At 36.1% G+C, this 14,567-nt stretch overlaps 1 protein-coding gene across 1 annotated transcript; it reads left to right on the top strand.

The window, feature by feature from the left end:
• Nucleotides 1-2,008: 2,008 nt before the first annotated feature.
• On the top strand, nucleotides 2,009-14,229 carry LOC109062591. The gene is made up of 8 exons (XM_042754154.1): nucleotides 2,009-3,242; nucleotides 3,329-3,431; nucleotides 3,505-3,710; nucleotides 3,992-4,075; nucleotides 4,196-4,279; nucleotides 5,450-5,643; nucleotides 6,238-6,397; nucleotides 12,996-14,229. Exons 3-8 carry the CDS (start codon nucleotides 3,536-3,538, stop codon nucleotides 13,118-13,120), a joined length of 822 nt encoding a protein of 273 aa, XP_042610088.1. The 5' UTR covers nucleotides 2,009-3,242; nucleotides 3,329-3,431; nucleotides 3,505-3,535; the 3' UTR covers nucleotides 13,121-14,229.
• The last annotated feature ends 338 nt before the right edge of the window (nucleotides 14,230-14,567 follow it).

Below are 14,567 nucleotides of genomic sequence, written 5' to 3'. Positions count from 1 at the left end.
GCATAAAGCTGCTCGGTGCTGCTGCTTCCACCCGAGGGAACTTTTCCTGTGGTTCTGCGGCCTGTGATGCTCCAGCTGCGCTCCACCTCAGGTCTTCCTCTAGTTCCCCTGTCAGTGCATCTTTTGCACCTTGAGCACTTGTAGAGTATCTGAAACAGAAATAAAACATAGGTTAGGCTAAATGAAACACTTGATGACACTAAAAAATCTGAGGCTGATTAAAGTAATATATATATATATTCTTGTTGCAGGCGTTTAGGTTGCACAAGTGGAGAATGTTTAAAATGCCCCACAATTTGTCTACCGATTGCAATGGCATCGCTCACACTCCGTTGTGACAGTAGTCCCTCATTGACTACAAGCTGCAAGCTGTGAGCAAAGCAGCCTAAGCTCCGCACCCCCATGTTGTCCATGGCCTTTTTCATGTTGCTTGCATTGTCCTGGAGTATGACATGCACTTTATTCAAAGGAATGTGCCACTGGTCAAGTATATCCTTAATTGCAGCTGAAATGGTATCGCTGGTATGTGAACAATGAAAGTTTTTAGCTTGAAGCATTGCACCGTGTAGTGTACAGCTCGTGTCCAACCAGTGGACTGTTAAACTTAAAAGCGACATTGGACTCATAGCAGTGCTCCATATATCTGTAGTAAAGCTCATAGCATTTATATCTTTAATCTCTTTCGAGACGTGTTTGCAAACTTTTTTGTACAGTTCTGGCAGTGTGGTCTCGAAAAAATACTTGCGTGATGGAAGAGAGTACCTCGGCTCTAAGTGTTCCAGTAGGCGACGGAAGCCCTCATTTCAATAACTGACATTGGTTGAGCATCTAAAACAATGAATTCTACAACTTTCTGTGTAATTGCCGATGCTTTCAAGCTTTCCATCGGAAACTTTTCGCGTCCTTGAAATGCATCCTGCAAAGTTAGTTGCTGGGCTATATTGTCCGCTCCTTTTGTTTTGCTGAGCTGCAGGAATTCAGCGTGCGAACTATTTGTCGTGGCAAGCGTGAAATATCTCCACACAGCCAACTCTCTGACTGAGTTCATGTTGCTTCTAGCATGCGACACATGTGAAGCTGACGAATGACGTAGGTTCTGCTGCGACGAAAAAAAAAAACCTGGAACGGCCCGTGGATCTGTTAATTTTTCAGATCCCCGATCCAGCTATTTTGTCAGTATCGCGGCCGATATCCGATCCTAATATCGGATCGGTGCACCTCTAACCTGGGTGAATTATGACAGAATTTTCATTTTTGGGTGAACCATACCTTTAAAGTGACAGACATATCTGTGCATTCTGAGCCGGCCAAATTGAGGAGAATAAATGCCTGTGTCCTGGCATCTTTGTCTGAGTGAGCAGCTGCTCTGTGTGTGTGTGGCCAAATTGAGGAGTAATAAATGCCTGCGTCTTGGCATCTTTGTCTGAGTGAGCAGCTATATATATATATAATATATATATATATATATATAATATAATATATATATAACTGTGTGTGTGTATATATATAATGTGTGTGTATTCTTGCTTAAATACTTGACAGTTCTCACCGATGTTGCCATGCAAAACTTTCTCGTATCAAGTCTTGTCAATGAAACTTGACTTATGTTTTCTGAAAAGCGTTTTCTGAATCCATAGTTTTCTGACAACAAGATGAAGGGTTTTGAATGGAATTGTTTTTTTGTGATATTAAGTTGGTTGTAATATGACGTTGTTTTGTGTGTTTGTTGTTTTGAAATGTGTTTATGCGGTTTAAGGTTAAAAAAGCACATTATTTTCCACATACTGTACATTATTGTTTCTTCTCTATGCCCTGCCTTCTGAAACGCATCTATTTTTACAAAGCTCACAACATGCGCCTTCTTTCTTGAACATTTGGGCGGTGTTATGCAAATGTTCCCACACAGTGATGTAGACGTGGGGGCGTTTAAACGAGCCGTTTTGGGGGGGGTGGACAAGTCTTAACTTTTATAAAGAATATCTCTTTAGGTTTGAGACTGTAGTTTTTGCAACTTTAGGGATCTTATCTATTCACAAACAGTTTGTAACACTCCAAAGAGAAAGGAAAATGTGAAGTCGCATCATATGACCCCTTTAACACTTTACTGAGGAACTGTATAGTTATCACATGTGATTGCAGACCGATCACTCTCGTATACATCCGGGGCTTATATCGATGTCCTGACTATGTATGCGTGTCAGGTATAAAACATTTAATCAATGTTCTATACACCAGTGATTCTTCATAACATGCTTTCAGAATCAGTGTGCAGCAATTTTAAGTTGTTATCTGTGGCTATTTTTATTCTCTCCAGTCCAACTCTGTGTATAGGTCTTAATGACGTTGCTCACAGCTTGCTCATGTCATTTGTAAAGCATTTTAGTGAGTTGTATGGTTCGGAATTTGTTAGCTACAATGTACATGAGCTAACGCATGTTTCTGAGGATGTCAAAAAACATGGAAGACTTGACTTAATATCTGGGTTTCCATTCGAAAACTTCTTGGGACAAATAAAGAAAATGGTAAGAACTCCACACCATCCCCTATGACGGGTTATCCGACGACTCTCAGAAATGGACAGTTCTGTGGCAAATGCTAACATCACAATCTTCTTGAAAAAACAACATGAAAATGGCCCAGTCCCACCAGGTTTAAATGAAGTTTGTCAGTTCTGTGAGATTGTTATAGGTATCACTAGAGCTTATCTCTCAAGTATGGGAGATAACTGTGAAAAATTGGAGGCTGCATTGGTTTAGTAATGAATATTCTTCAGTGTCACGAGAAAGTTTATGTGATCTACAGAGAATATAAATGCATGGAGCCTTTCTTTCACTATCCCATAAACTCCATTCAGATAGGGGTCTTTTTAATAGATAACCTCTCACCTAGCTTGAAATACATAGAGCTAAATGGAAATGTAACAAAGTATGTGAGGTTACCATATCAAGGCCGATTTGTTGCAGTGCCTTTACTGCACATGGAGTGATGTAACTGAGAATAATACAGCACTGCAGCATAAAGATCATTCTTTTCATTTTTTAAATCCATTATTCAAATTTAGAGATATACACAGTGGTGGAGTTTTTAACAACCAAAGAAGTGGAGTTGGTACCGAGTGTTTGTATACAGAATGGAAGATGCTGTTGGCCACATCTTAAGGTAATCTCATTACCCTCAGCAGTCAAGCAGCAGGTGACTCCAAGTCTGAGTGTCCTGCGAAATTAGAGAGCTGTTCACCACTGGTATGATGGATATCTCTTATTCATGTAGTCTTAAGAATGCTTATAGCAATTTAATATTTAATTTGTTTTTTGTTTTTAATTAACAGACAACTATGGGGAAGGAAAGAGGAAGGTTCGAGAGGTTGAGGTTCAATCTGACATTCAGTCAGATGCAGAGGAACCAGGCCGAAAAAAAATCAGACGTAAAAAGTAGGTGTAATGTTTTTGGTAACATTTGTTTTGTGTTGTTGTATAGTAAAGTTTAAAAAAAAATCTTTTAAAGGCCACGCACTCGACATTTGAGCTCTTTTTCGATGGACTCTGAGGAAGATGATGCTTTACAGCAGGATAGCACAGGTCTTCCTGCTGCTCCACCAGTCCAACAGTTTTATCGACCCACAAAGGAGGTAACCTTGAAGACTATATCCCTCGCAGAAATGCTGACCAGCAACCACGCCATCTGGCAACCTGAGGATTTCGCATATGAATGTGAGTATATACAGTACAGGTTTCTATATGAATGTATGTATGTATATATATATGTGTGTGTGTGTGTGTTTATATATACAGTCAAGTCAATATTTTTGGCTTGACTGTATGTATATATATATATATATATTAGTGTGTGTGTGTATATATATATATTTTTTTTATTAATTTATTTTTATTTCAGTTTTTGGTTTAGTTTCGTTCAGATCTCTGGTATATGCCAGAGATCTATTTAAAAAAAACGTGTAACTGTTTTTATTATTATTGTTTAACCTCACCAGCTCCACAAGAGCCTACAAGATCTTTGTTTCCAGAGAGTGATGTTTCTTGGAACAGAGTTCAGCAGCCACCTGAAATCAGTGCTAGTAAGTTGGTGTAGGCTAAAATTTTATGATATATTTATGAATGAATGGTTAACTTTTAACCTCTTGCTAAAGTAGAAAAGAATAAATACAACTAATAGTTACAATACTTTATTTTCCTAGGTCTAAACTCAGTACAGCCTCAACAGACTGAGTTGCACAAACACCAGAGGACTCCTCAGTCTCCTACTCCTGAACTTATTGTCTGTAAGTACAGTATGTTATTAGTGATGTGTAGTTCATGAACAATTCATTCAATTTGAACAAGTCTTTAATATGACTCGGGAACACTGAGTTGTCTCAACAAGGGATTTGTTCATTTTGTGTTGATCACACATGCACCATCCTGGTGTTTTATTTTTTAATTATTTTTACAGGAAACAGAAATTATAAGAAATTATCTTGAGTCTTTAGGTCTGAGTTGTTCATCTTCTGACAGCAGTATTGGATACAGAAGTTAGTAAAAGGGGTCATATGATGCAATTTTTAATTTTTCCTTTCTCTTTGGAGTGTTACAAGCTCTTGGTGAATAAAGAAGATCTGTAAAGTTGCAAAGACTGAAGTCTCAAATCCAAAGAGATATTCTTTATAAAAGTTAAGACTTGTCCACACCCCACTAAAACGGCTGTAGTATTGTTGCTGCTGTCATGTCGTGGAGACGCTGTGTGTTTTGTTGTGAAAGCGAAGCTACTTCCAAAACAGGACACAACTAGAAATCAGTGGTTAAGTTGTATTTCAACACTGTTCCAGAACAGTTCAACACAAATATATAGATGTGTGGGGATGTGATGTGACAAAAGATCGAGCTAATGACTTTCTGTTTCTCATAATCTGGCCTTGTGTTGGGGAATTTGGCTATTACATTTTTTTTTTATTTTTTTATTTATTTATTTATTTTTTTTCATTTTAACTGTATTCTGAAGAGAATTAAATGAACAAAATGACTTGGAAAAAAGATGTTCATTTTGATCAACGAGATTAAAAGCATATTGCTTTGGCTCATTTGTGTACATTATATTCATATAATATATCATGAAATACAAGGAACTATTTACAAGCAAAATTAATTTCTAAAAATACAAATAGTACACTAGATTTGTAAATGTTTGCATAAAACTGTAAACTGTTAAATAATTCTGTAAAAAAAAAAATTAACTGTATCAAAATGATTGTGCCAATAGTAGCAAAATCTATATATTGAATAATATGTGCTAAATAGTTCTTAGTCATTTCTTCCTGTGACAGGCCCAGACAGAAGGTACAAGAGTTTACATTGAATTAAATGACAGATACATTTTATGTATCCCCATGCTGTTGCCCTTATATTTTTTTTTTAACCATTGTTCATGTTATATTATCTTAAAATTACCATTCCAGCACTAATCCGTGAGATGCTGACAAAGCAAGAAATGATTCTTGATCAGCAACAGTCCATTCTGCGCATCCTCAATGCGAAGCAACCCCAGGACACCGATTATGTGATTGAACACGGACTTCTGCCGGTCAAAGACCTCCTGGCCCTTAATACGCTGGAGCAGAAGTTACGAGCTGTTGATTTCAAAGAAAAACTGGTCAGTTGAGATGGAAAAAAAAATAAAAATCTTGTGAAAAATGTTACATTAGTTCATACTGTGTACTTGCTGCAGTTAGTACATATCACCTGAAGAAGTTAAAATCCACTCAAACACTCTAATTTTCATCATGTTGTTCCAAGCCTGCATGACTCTTATTCATCTTCAGAACACAAATTAAGATACAGTGTTTAGTAGCTGCATATATGTGGTGTTTTAAGGATTGTGCACATGGTACCTGTGCACCTGCACTATTATCAGCTCATTATAATTTTTGGCTTAGCTATTTCTTTAAATGTCGTAATATTAAATGATTTCTGTTGCTTCAGAACAATGCTGATATGTTTCAAACTGCATACTATGTTTCAAACGTTGTTCTTTTTGGAGGTTGTTATTCACCTTCTTTGTATGGACACAAACTGCTGAAAACATTCTTCAATTATCTTCATTTGTGTTCTGAAGATAAAAAAAAATCAAACTTCATGAGGGTGGGTAAATGATGACAGAAATGTAATTTTTGGGGTGTACTCTTATCTGAGTTGTTATCAGTTGATATATCACATGGAGATAACTGACAAGACATGTTTCTCTTAGATCAATCATCTAGGCCTGGTTGGAGGGTTCGATACAAAGGACACTGTGTGGAGAACAATGCACCGAACTATTTCAAATGATTTGGCCAAAAGCATCAACTGGAGAGGGGTGAATGGAAAAATATCCCTGGCGGCACTGCAAATAAAGGATGTTGTTATTGGTAAGGATATCATATAAATTTCAAATTTCATTTACAAATGTTAGAAAATATCTTGAAGAATCTGTTGTATGCATAGAGAATATCAGAAAGCCTTGATGTTTATGTAAGGCAGGGGTGTTCAGACTCGGTCCTGGAGGGCCAGTGTCCTGCAGAGTTTAGTTCCAACTCGCCTCAACACACTTATATATATACATACATACACACACACTGTATTAGGGCTACACGATCAATCGCATGCGATTGTCATGCGTGTCTCGTCAGTAAATCTGTGTGTGTTTGACTGACACCTTATTTTTGTGAAAAGGGTGTTGGAGAACTTCATAATTGACAGCGGTGGTATCACTATTGTGGTAATGTGAGGTTAAAGTGACTACTCTCAATAAAAGGTTAGACACTGGAAGAGGTCAGTCAATCAGGCTGCTACACGATGATTAAATCATCATCAATAAGTAACCCACATCACAATGAGATTTTTTGGGCTTTTTGTTTTTGCTATAGCTAACGTGTCTTACATGTTACAGCAGCCAAAAAATAAAACTAATACTAAGAAATCAAAGGCCAGTAGCCCAACCAAAGTAAACACTGTTCACCATAATGGTAACCAATCTCAACATCTAAATCTCAGTTATTTCTCATCAAGAGCTTCTGTAGATGTCTGACAGAAATTAAATCAATCTGGGGGTGTGTTTCCTAGAGCCAACTGTGGTCACAAGTTCTGTTGTTGCCAGTGGAGTTCAGTGGACCATAGTGTGATGATGCTTTTGGGAAACGCACCCCTGGTTAGTATTGTGTGAAACTGGTAATTCTGTTTGTGGAGTTGTTTTCTGAGTCCTCTGCTGAGATCTTGAGAGATGTTCTTTCACTAATGCTTAGTAATTAATTAATCACTTGATTATCTCATTAATGGCAACGCTGCTTCGGTGTTACTTTTACTCTCTGCAGTGTGGCTTTTCTGTGGGGTTAAAAGGGTTAAAGTAGTAAGAAAAAAGACACATCAGCAAAATGTATTGTAACAGTTATAAACTGTAAATTAAGTTTACAGCAAGCAAGCTGTAGAAATATAATATAGTATATATATAGTAATATATTGGCAAAGCTGCTGCTTTATGGAATTACATTTGGTTCAACAAAAATGAACGTAACTTTATGGAACTGAACGTAACTTTTTCAGAAACTATCAAAAATATGCCATTACATAAGAAGAAAAACAATGAAAATGAAAAAAAAATGAACTCAGTCGCACAAATTTAACAGGCTCTTCAAATATGCTTCATTCTTTGTTAATGTTTTTCAAAGATTCGTTTTCGCTAATCGTGGATTCTGAATGCATTGCCACAGATTTCACTTACGCTTCGCAGTTTTTCGCTTGGTGTTTTGACACAAACTTCTCGAGGGGGCGGGCTTAACAGTGATCTACTCTGATTGGATAGTGAGCTTTTGATGGGCAGGTGCTCTCTGACCGGGAAGCACAGACATCACTCAGTGGCGCGCATATTTGAAATGCTCTGCATTAATAAGTAGTGAGAAAAAAAAGCAATAATATTTGACCTTCGATCGTCTCAGTCTGTAAAGATGAGCTCTTGTCCTTCAAGGCAGCTTGAAGTAAGCTTGTGTTACTTAATGACAATAATAACCCGCAACAAACTGCTGCACACTGTAACAATAAAATAAAACTTGTGTCGATGTTATTGGTTACTTCAGTAACACAAGCTTACTTCAAGCTGCCTTGAAGGACAAGAGCTCATCTTTACAGACTGAGACGATCGAAGGTCAAATATTATTTACATATTTAGTAATACAAGGCACGACGTATTGCATACAAATCACCACGAGAGCTTTCTTTTTCTTTTTTTATTAATGCAGAACAAAAACATAAAAAAGTATAAACATACATCACATAATATCAACCACAAAAAAAACCCCAGAATAAAACAGAACTAAAGAAAAAGAGGGCCAAAATCTAAACAAAATGACACAAGGAGATCAAAGGCAGAGCAAATTCTAACAGTCCTTTCTTATTAGTAGATACTGAGATTACATTCAAATAGTTTTCCATTTATTTTAGGATGACAGAGAAGACAGGTTTACAGTTGGAGAATTTGCATTTGTGAATGTGAAATTTGTTTAGGAAAAATTTTAAAAGTTTTACTTTTATTTTAGTTTGTGGGGTAAGAGTGGTTTTAAGCAAATATAATGTTTTACATATGTACTGAGAAGCCTGGCAAAATCTTACTTGACAAACACACCAACATCATCCCAAAGTTTCTGAGTGTAGTGACATGACCAAAATAAGTGTACAGTTTCTTCAGAACTCGAACAAATAAATGTAAATAAATTTATGCATTTAGCAGACGCTTTTATCCAAAGCGACTTACAGTGCATTTAGGCTATACATTTTTACCTATCATGTGTCCCCGGGGAATCGAACCCCCAACCTTGCGCTTGGTAACGCAATGCTCTACCACTTGAGCTACAGGAGCGCTTGAATAAAAAGAGCTTGTAAAATCGATGTCAGATTTAAATCTTTGTATAAACTAATTTACATGGTAGAACCTGTGTATGAGCTTAAAATAAATTTCTTTCACTTTGTCTGTGAAAAAGAATTTTTGCGGTAGAGACCAGATTTAATCACCGCGAGAGTTTTCCAATATGCGCGCCACTTCCCGGTCAGAGAGCACCTGTCCATCAAAAGCTCACTATCCAATCAGAGTAGATCACTGTTAAGCCCGCCCCCACGAGAAATTTGTGTCAAAACACCAAACGAAAAACTGCGAAGCGTAAGTGAAATCTGTGGCGATGCATTCAGAATCCACGATTAGCGAAAACAAATCTTTGAAAAACATTAACAAAGAATGAAGCATATTTGAAGAGCCTGTTAAATTTGTTCGACTGAGTTTATTTTTTTTCATTTTCATTGTGTTTTTCTTCTTTTGTAATGGCATATTTTTGATAGTTTCTGAAAAAGTTACGTTCAGTTTTATAAAATTACGTTAATTTTTTATGAAGCAAATGTAATTCCATACTGCTTCCAGTAGCTTACTGTAAAATTACTGTGAAATCACATTGCACTTAATAGAAAACAAATATGTGAACTCAAATTTAGAGAGAAAATCCTGAAATCAAATGTTATTTTGTGTGTTTTTGCACATAGTGATATGGAGGGATAACTTTTAGTGTTTAATGTTCTGTTCTGTTGGGATTTAACCTGTTAACTGTCATGCCCGTTTTTGAGTGTAGGCCTGCAAAGGTGATGTCGAAATTCAAATGAATATTATTCTGGAATGCTGTTGAATATAATCCTCATTCTGGTCTTGTTTTAAAGAAGATACTTTGAAGTTTATTGCACAGGTGTCTACAGTAAAATTAAATAACAAAAAAGTTATAGCTGTTTAAGTTTATTGTAATAAAAAAGTACAGCAATAAAAATTTTATAATTTATTAAATATATGAATACAAATTTGATTCACCCTAAAAAATATATGAAATAAAAGCCATAGGTCTAAAGAAATTGTGTTCCAAATTTGAGACTGATATCTTGTATCAGTCTGATATCTAAAATTGTATTTTCACGAGCTGCTATACCAAAAAATGACCAACATTCATGCCCAATTGATGATTCCTCAAGGACACTTGATTACCACTTGACCTCACACCACAACACAGACTGATATCTTCTTTTTTTTTATTCAAATTATTGTGTTCAAGATGTAAAATATTCTAAAACAGTATAAACTGCATTTATTGTTTGTTTGTATTTTCAATGAACATATACAATAAATACACAAAGATATACAAATATACTGTTAAAACAACAACTATTACTACTATAAATAACTATTCATACAACTGTACATCACTGTATATAATTATTTACAACTTTTCAGTAATAAGCTTTGGTCTGAGGTGTGCAGAGTGATTGCAAGAGTGAAAAGTCTTATTACTTTTCAGTAATAAGGACTACAAGGTATTTTTATCATGCCAGTTGTTGAAACAATCTCGATGTGGCAAGAAGCAGAGGGCCACATTACATGCAGAGCAGATGACTGGGGTTTTCTTGTGGCATGATTTGCATTTCCTTCTTGAAGCACGCTTGGACTGTGCAATGTGCTTTGGTCTGTGGTGCGCAGAGTGATGGGAAGCAGGAGCAGCAGATGAAGCAGCAGATGGCATCCAGTCAGCAAGCTCACAAACTAGAGCTTCTTGAAATTCTCTTTGGTTTTTTGCCCTCTTGTTCTGCAGTGCAGCCAGCTGCTGGTGGATAATGAATGAATTTACCACTGCAATGTCCAAGAAGTGGAAGAAAAAAGTGTGGTACCATTTTCTCTTTTTTCGCAGCACTGTGTAATACTCAATGAGGGCATCGGATACATCAACTCCTCCCATGTTCCTGTGTGTAAAGCAAACATAACAATAATCAATACATAAAATAGCTATCAACATTTTTGCATTTCCAGAAAAATGTTTGACTCACTTATCAATGATGATGTTCTGGTGTGGATGAAAGTAGCTCTTGCATCCGTCACGAAGCTGGTCTTATAATGGCTTTAGTTTGCAGAGGCGATCATAGGCAGGTGTACCTTTTTTCTTCAAGTTTTCAGCATCCACTTTTGCATCACTCAGGTGAAGTGCTGAAGAGATGGCACTGACTTTTCTGCATGACATGACTGATGCTGGGAAGCTGATACTATAAACCCTGGAGCCATTCCAATAGTCTGTCACTGCCTGTAGCTTTACCAGACCCATGTAGATGACAACTGCAATGAAGGAGAACAAGTCCTTCTGACATATCTCTTGCCTCGGTCTCCTAGCGGTATCCAGGTGTTCAGTGTGGGCATTGGAATTTTGTATTATGGTCTGGCAAACAGACGATGAAAAGAACAGTTAAAATGGCTCCAGAGGACTGTAGGATTCTGTTGAAATAATCTGAGGCCCAGGGCTTCGAGCAGGTCTAAACAGTGGTTCACGTGGTGAAATATCTGGCTCATCTGGTGTATGCCATCTATCTTCAGTGCCAGATGAAACAGACTGGATCTGTCTTCCTCGCCCTCTGTCTGTCCCTCTCTTGGTGCTCTTCCACTTCCTCTCTCACTTCTTCCTCTTCCTGGAAAGAAGGCAAATGGGTCCACCGGTGGGCCACTGACAGTAAACGGGTTAAAGGGTTTCTGTTTGTCTGAGTTTTTTGTTTTATCATTGTGCTGAAGTCTGTGTTTAGGTCAAGGATGAGCAGAGAGACACTGATGTTCTGCTGCATGTTGCTTTATTTAAAGACAGTAACTGTGCAGTTAATTCTAAAAGATTCAAGTTAAAACTATGTTTCTAGTTTCAATGGTTTTGCTTAAGTACATTTTAAGAGTATTATTTTTTTATTGGACTCACATGGAAAAAGTTTTATTAATATTAGTTTATAAACATAAGTGGCAGTTGGCCAATTTAAGGCTGTTGGTTTCTGCAAATGAATTGAAGAAATAAAATGTTAGTTAGTTAAAGTTAAATTTTTTATTGCATTACAGTAACATTCTGTATATTACTGGTAATTTACATGACAATTTTTACTACACTGTAATTCTAAATTCTAAAAAAAAAAAAAAAAAAAAAAAAACTAAATAAACAGTGCTTTGTAGGTGAAGCCATTGTTAGTTAATTACTGCAAATTTACACAGAAATGTTTTACAGTGCAGTGAATTTACTGTGCTCTGTGTTTGTATGTGGTCACACTCAAAAGCTGTCTGTAATTGACCCTTTTTATGGCTATTTTCTATTCCATAAATTAGTTAGAATTCAATAGTCACAATAGTCCACTCGACATGAGTGAATTCAGACACTGAGTTGAAGTCAATTGCAAATAAAAGACATTAAATCTCTCAAGATCTCAGCAGAGGATGATTAAACATCTCTACAAACAGCACTACCAGCTGCACTTATAACCAAAATTGTACAATGCTTACACATATAATGTGAAAGAGGTGTTAGCTGTTGTTCCATTAAAAATAATTGTTTCATTTAAATTATATTTTACAGTAACATACTGTGGATTACAGTAAAGAATTTTATATTTGCTGTTATAATAATGTGTACTCACATGAGTTTCTTTCACTCATTTGAGTTGTTTTTGCTACAAAAGTATTTGAGTTAAACCAAGGCAAAATTTGTTTGCAGTATGTAGAAACTGATTGCCTTGAAACTAATTTGTGTTTGACCAACATGCATTTTCAACGTGCACCCCTACAATAATACCAACACAGTTTTCTTCATAAACGAAACTTAAATACCTTGTGTAGCAGAAACATAACTTGTGTCAATATAGCTTACATGAAGACATTAATACAAAATAGTTTGTGTAGGATAAAATTTATTTGTGTATGTATAGTTTAAATTAATAAGTTTTTATGTAGTAGTATTTGAGAATTAGTCAGTCTGGTTAGTAACGCGTGAAGCTGATAACGCTGTTTTTGGAGTTGTTTAATTTGCAGAGATTTAATGTCTCAGTAAAACCTTTTCGTCTAAGGTGCTGAAGTCAGCTGTACGTGTTGTTTCTCTTTTTTTCAATTCTTGTTGTTTCTCTAGTTAATGTCTTTAAATTTATACTTGTGTTTATTAGATGCTGTCCGAAAGAATGTCTTCTCATCGACGGCAACAAACAGTGAAATTGAAAACGTGATGAAAAGGTGGCTGCACCTGGCCTCAGACCGGGATGGAGGAAGGAAGAGGCGCCAGAAGGAGTAATCTACATCTGCTAAGTTGATTTGAGCTGTTAGGTTATGTTGTAATGATCAGCCAAGTAGGTTGGGTCAAAAGATTTAAAATGGGGTCATATTTTACTGTGTGAGATTTGTAAGTGTTAAGAGAATGAAATAAAAGAGATATGTTTCAAAAAGGTGTAATTACAATATTCACATGAGACTTTAAAACAACACAATAAAGGCTGTTAAAAGCATACAGTCCATTGCACTATACCCTAAAGAAGTGTCCACCAGTGTATATACAGTCCAAGAGAAGTGATAATCCAGGTGCTTGCAAAGGTGAGACTGGAGAATACTGTGAGGTACTAATATCTACCTGTTAGGGGTAAAAAGGGTACAATTTTCTATACACCACAGACAACCCTGTTTTTTGTATCGCCATTACATAAAAATATCGAAATCCTTAGTCAGGGGCCGTGGAAAATAAAGGTTGTCTCTTGAACTGCACCTTCACTTCCATTTTCCCCAATATCCGTCTCTCCCTTTTTTCTTGTACCTGTCACTTCTTCACCAGCAGGTGTACTGTTATGAACAGAGCTATGTTGAACAACATTGCAATTTGTTAACACAGATTGATATTTTTCTTGAAATGACTAAATGCCCTAGATTTAACAAACCTATATTTCATACAAATTTATTGAAACATATTTTCTAAAGTGCCTAAATGTCAAAATTAGTACAATATCTTTATTGAAAAGTCCTAACACTGAACACACTATTGCATTATTAGGTTGTGTTATATTTTTGTGTTGCTGTCTGCTCTAGCTCCCTCCCATCTAATAAATCCACGTGAATATCTGTCTGCTATATTTTTTAATGTAACTTTACAATCGTTAATGAGGTCCTTTAGCACAGTATTCTGACTGATGATAATAATGGGGTGACACTGACAGCCTAACAGATACTAGCAGTTTAATACTCAACTAGGTTGGTTAGTAAAGACAAAACTACAGTAGTACAGTATTTACAGATGAAACTGACCTGCACTTAAAGCCCTGAATAGGTCAGTAATTTCTCCACATTTCACTGCTTTTTCTGGCCGCTTCCTCACCTTAGAGTCCCATGCATCAGTTACTCTGACGAACCGATGTCAAAATATTTATGTGTAAATTCAGAGTAAATTAATTGTAAGAAGTATACAGTATTAGTCAGCTGTATATTTAGCAGCTTACAGTTAGAGATAAAACTTAAATGATGTATTTATTAAATTAAATCTAAAAAAAAAAATTCAAACTATTGAATGCATTGTTTAATTGTTAAAATTTAATATTTAACTTATTTAATTTGTATTTAACTAAGTAGCCTAATTCACAATTATAGGTTTTCTGGGCTTATGTATTTGTTTTTTCTTAAATGATAAGTGACTTTGTGGCTTCCTGCACTTTCTATGCTTTATATTTCAGTGCGGTAAAGTACTAAATTTGTTATAA

Source organism: Cyprinus carpio, unplaced genomic scaffold (assembly GCF_018340385.1).
Source record: "Cyprinus carpio isolate SPL01 unplaced genomic scaffold, ASM1834038v1 S000006465, whole genome shotgun sequence".
Lineage (NCBI taxonomy): Eukaryota > Metazoa > Chordata > Actinopteri > Cypriniformes > Cyprinidae > Cyprinus > Cyprinus carpio.
Note: the sequence above shows the minus strand (reverse complement) of the source record. Positions and strands in the feature narration are given on the sequence as shown.

Coding starts and splice junctions, on each gene's coding strand:
- LOC109062591 (XM_042754154.1), top strand. CDS start 3,536: ATGGACTCTGAGGAAGATGATGCTTTACAGCAGGATAGCACAGGTCTT. Junction 4,280..5,449: donor TACTCCTGAACTTATTGTCT/GTAAGTACAGTA, acceptor TTACCATTCCAG/CACTAATCCGTGAGATGCTG. Junction 6,398..12,995: donor AATAAAGGATGTTGTTATTG/GTAAGGATATCA, acceptor TGTGTTTATTAG/ATGCTGTCCGAAAGAATGTC.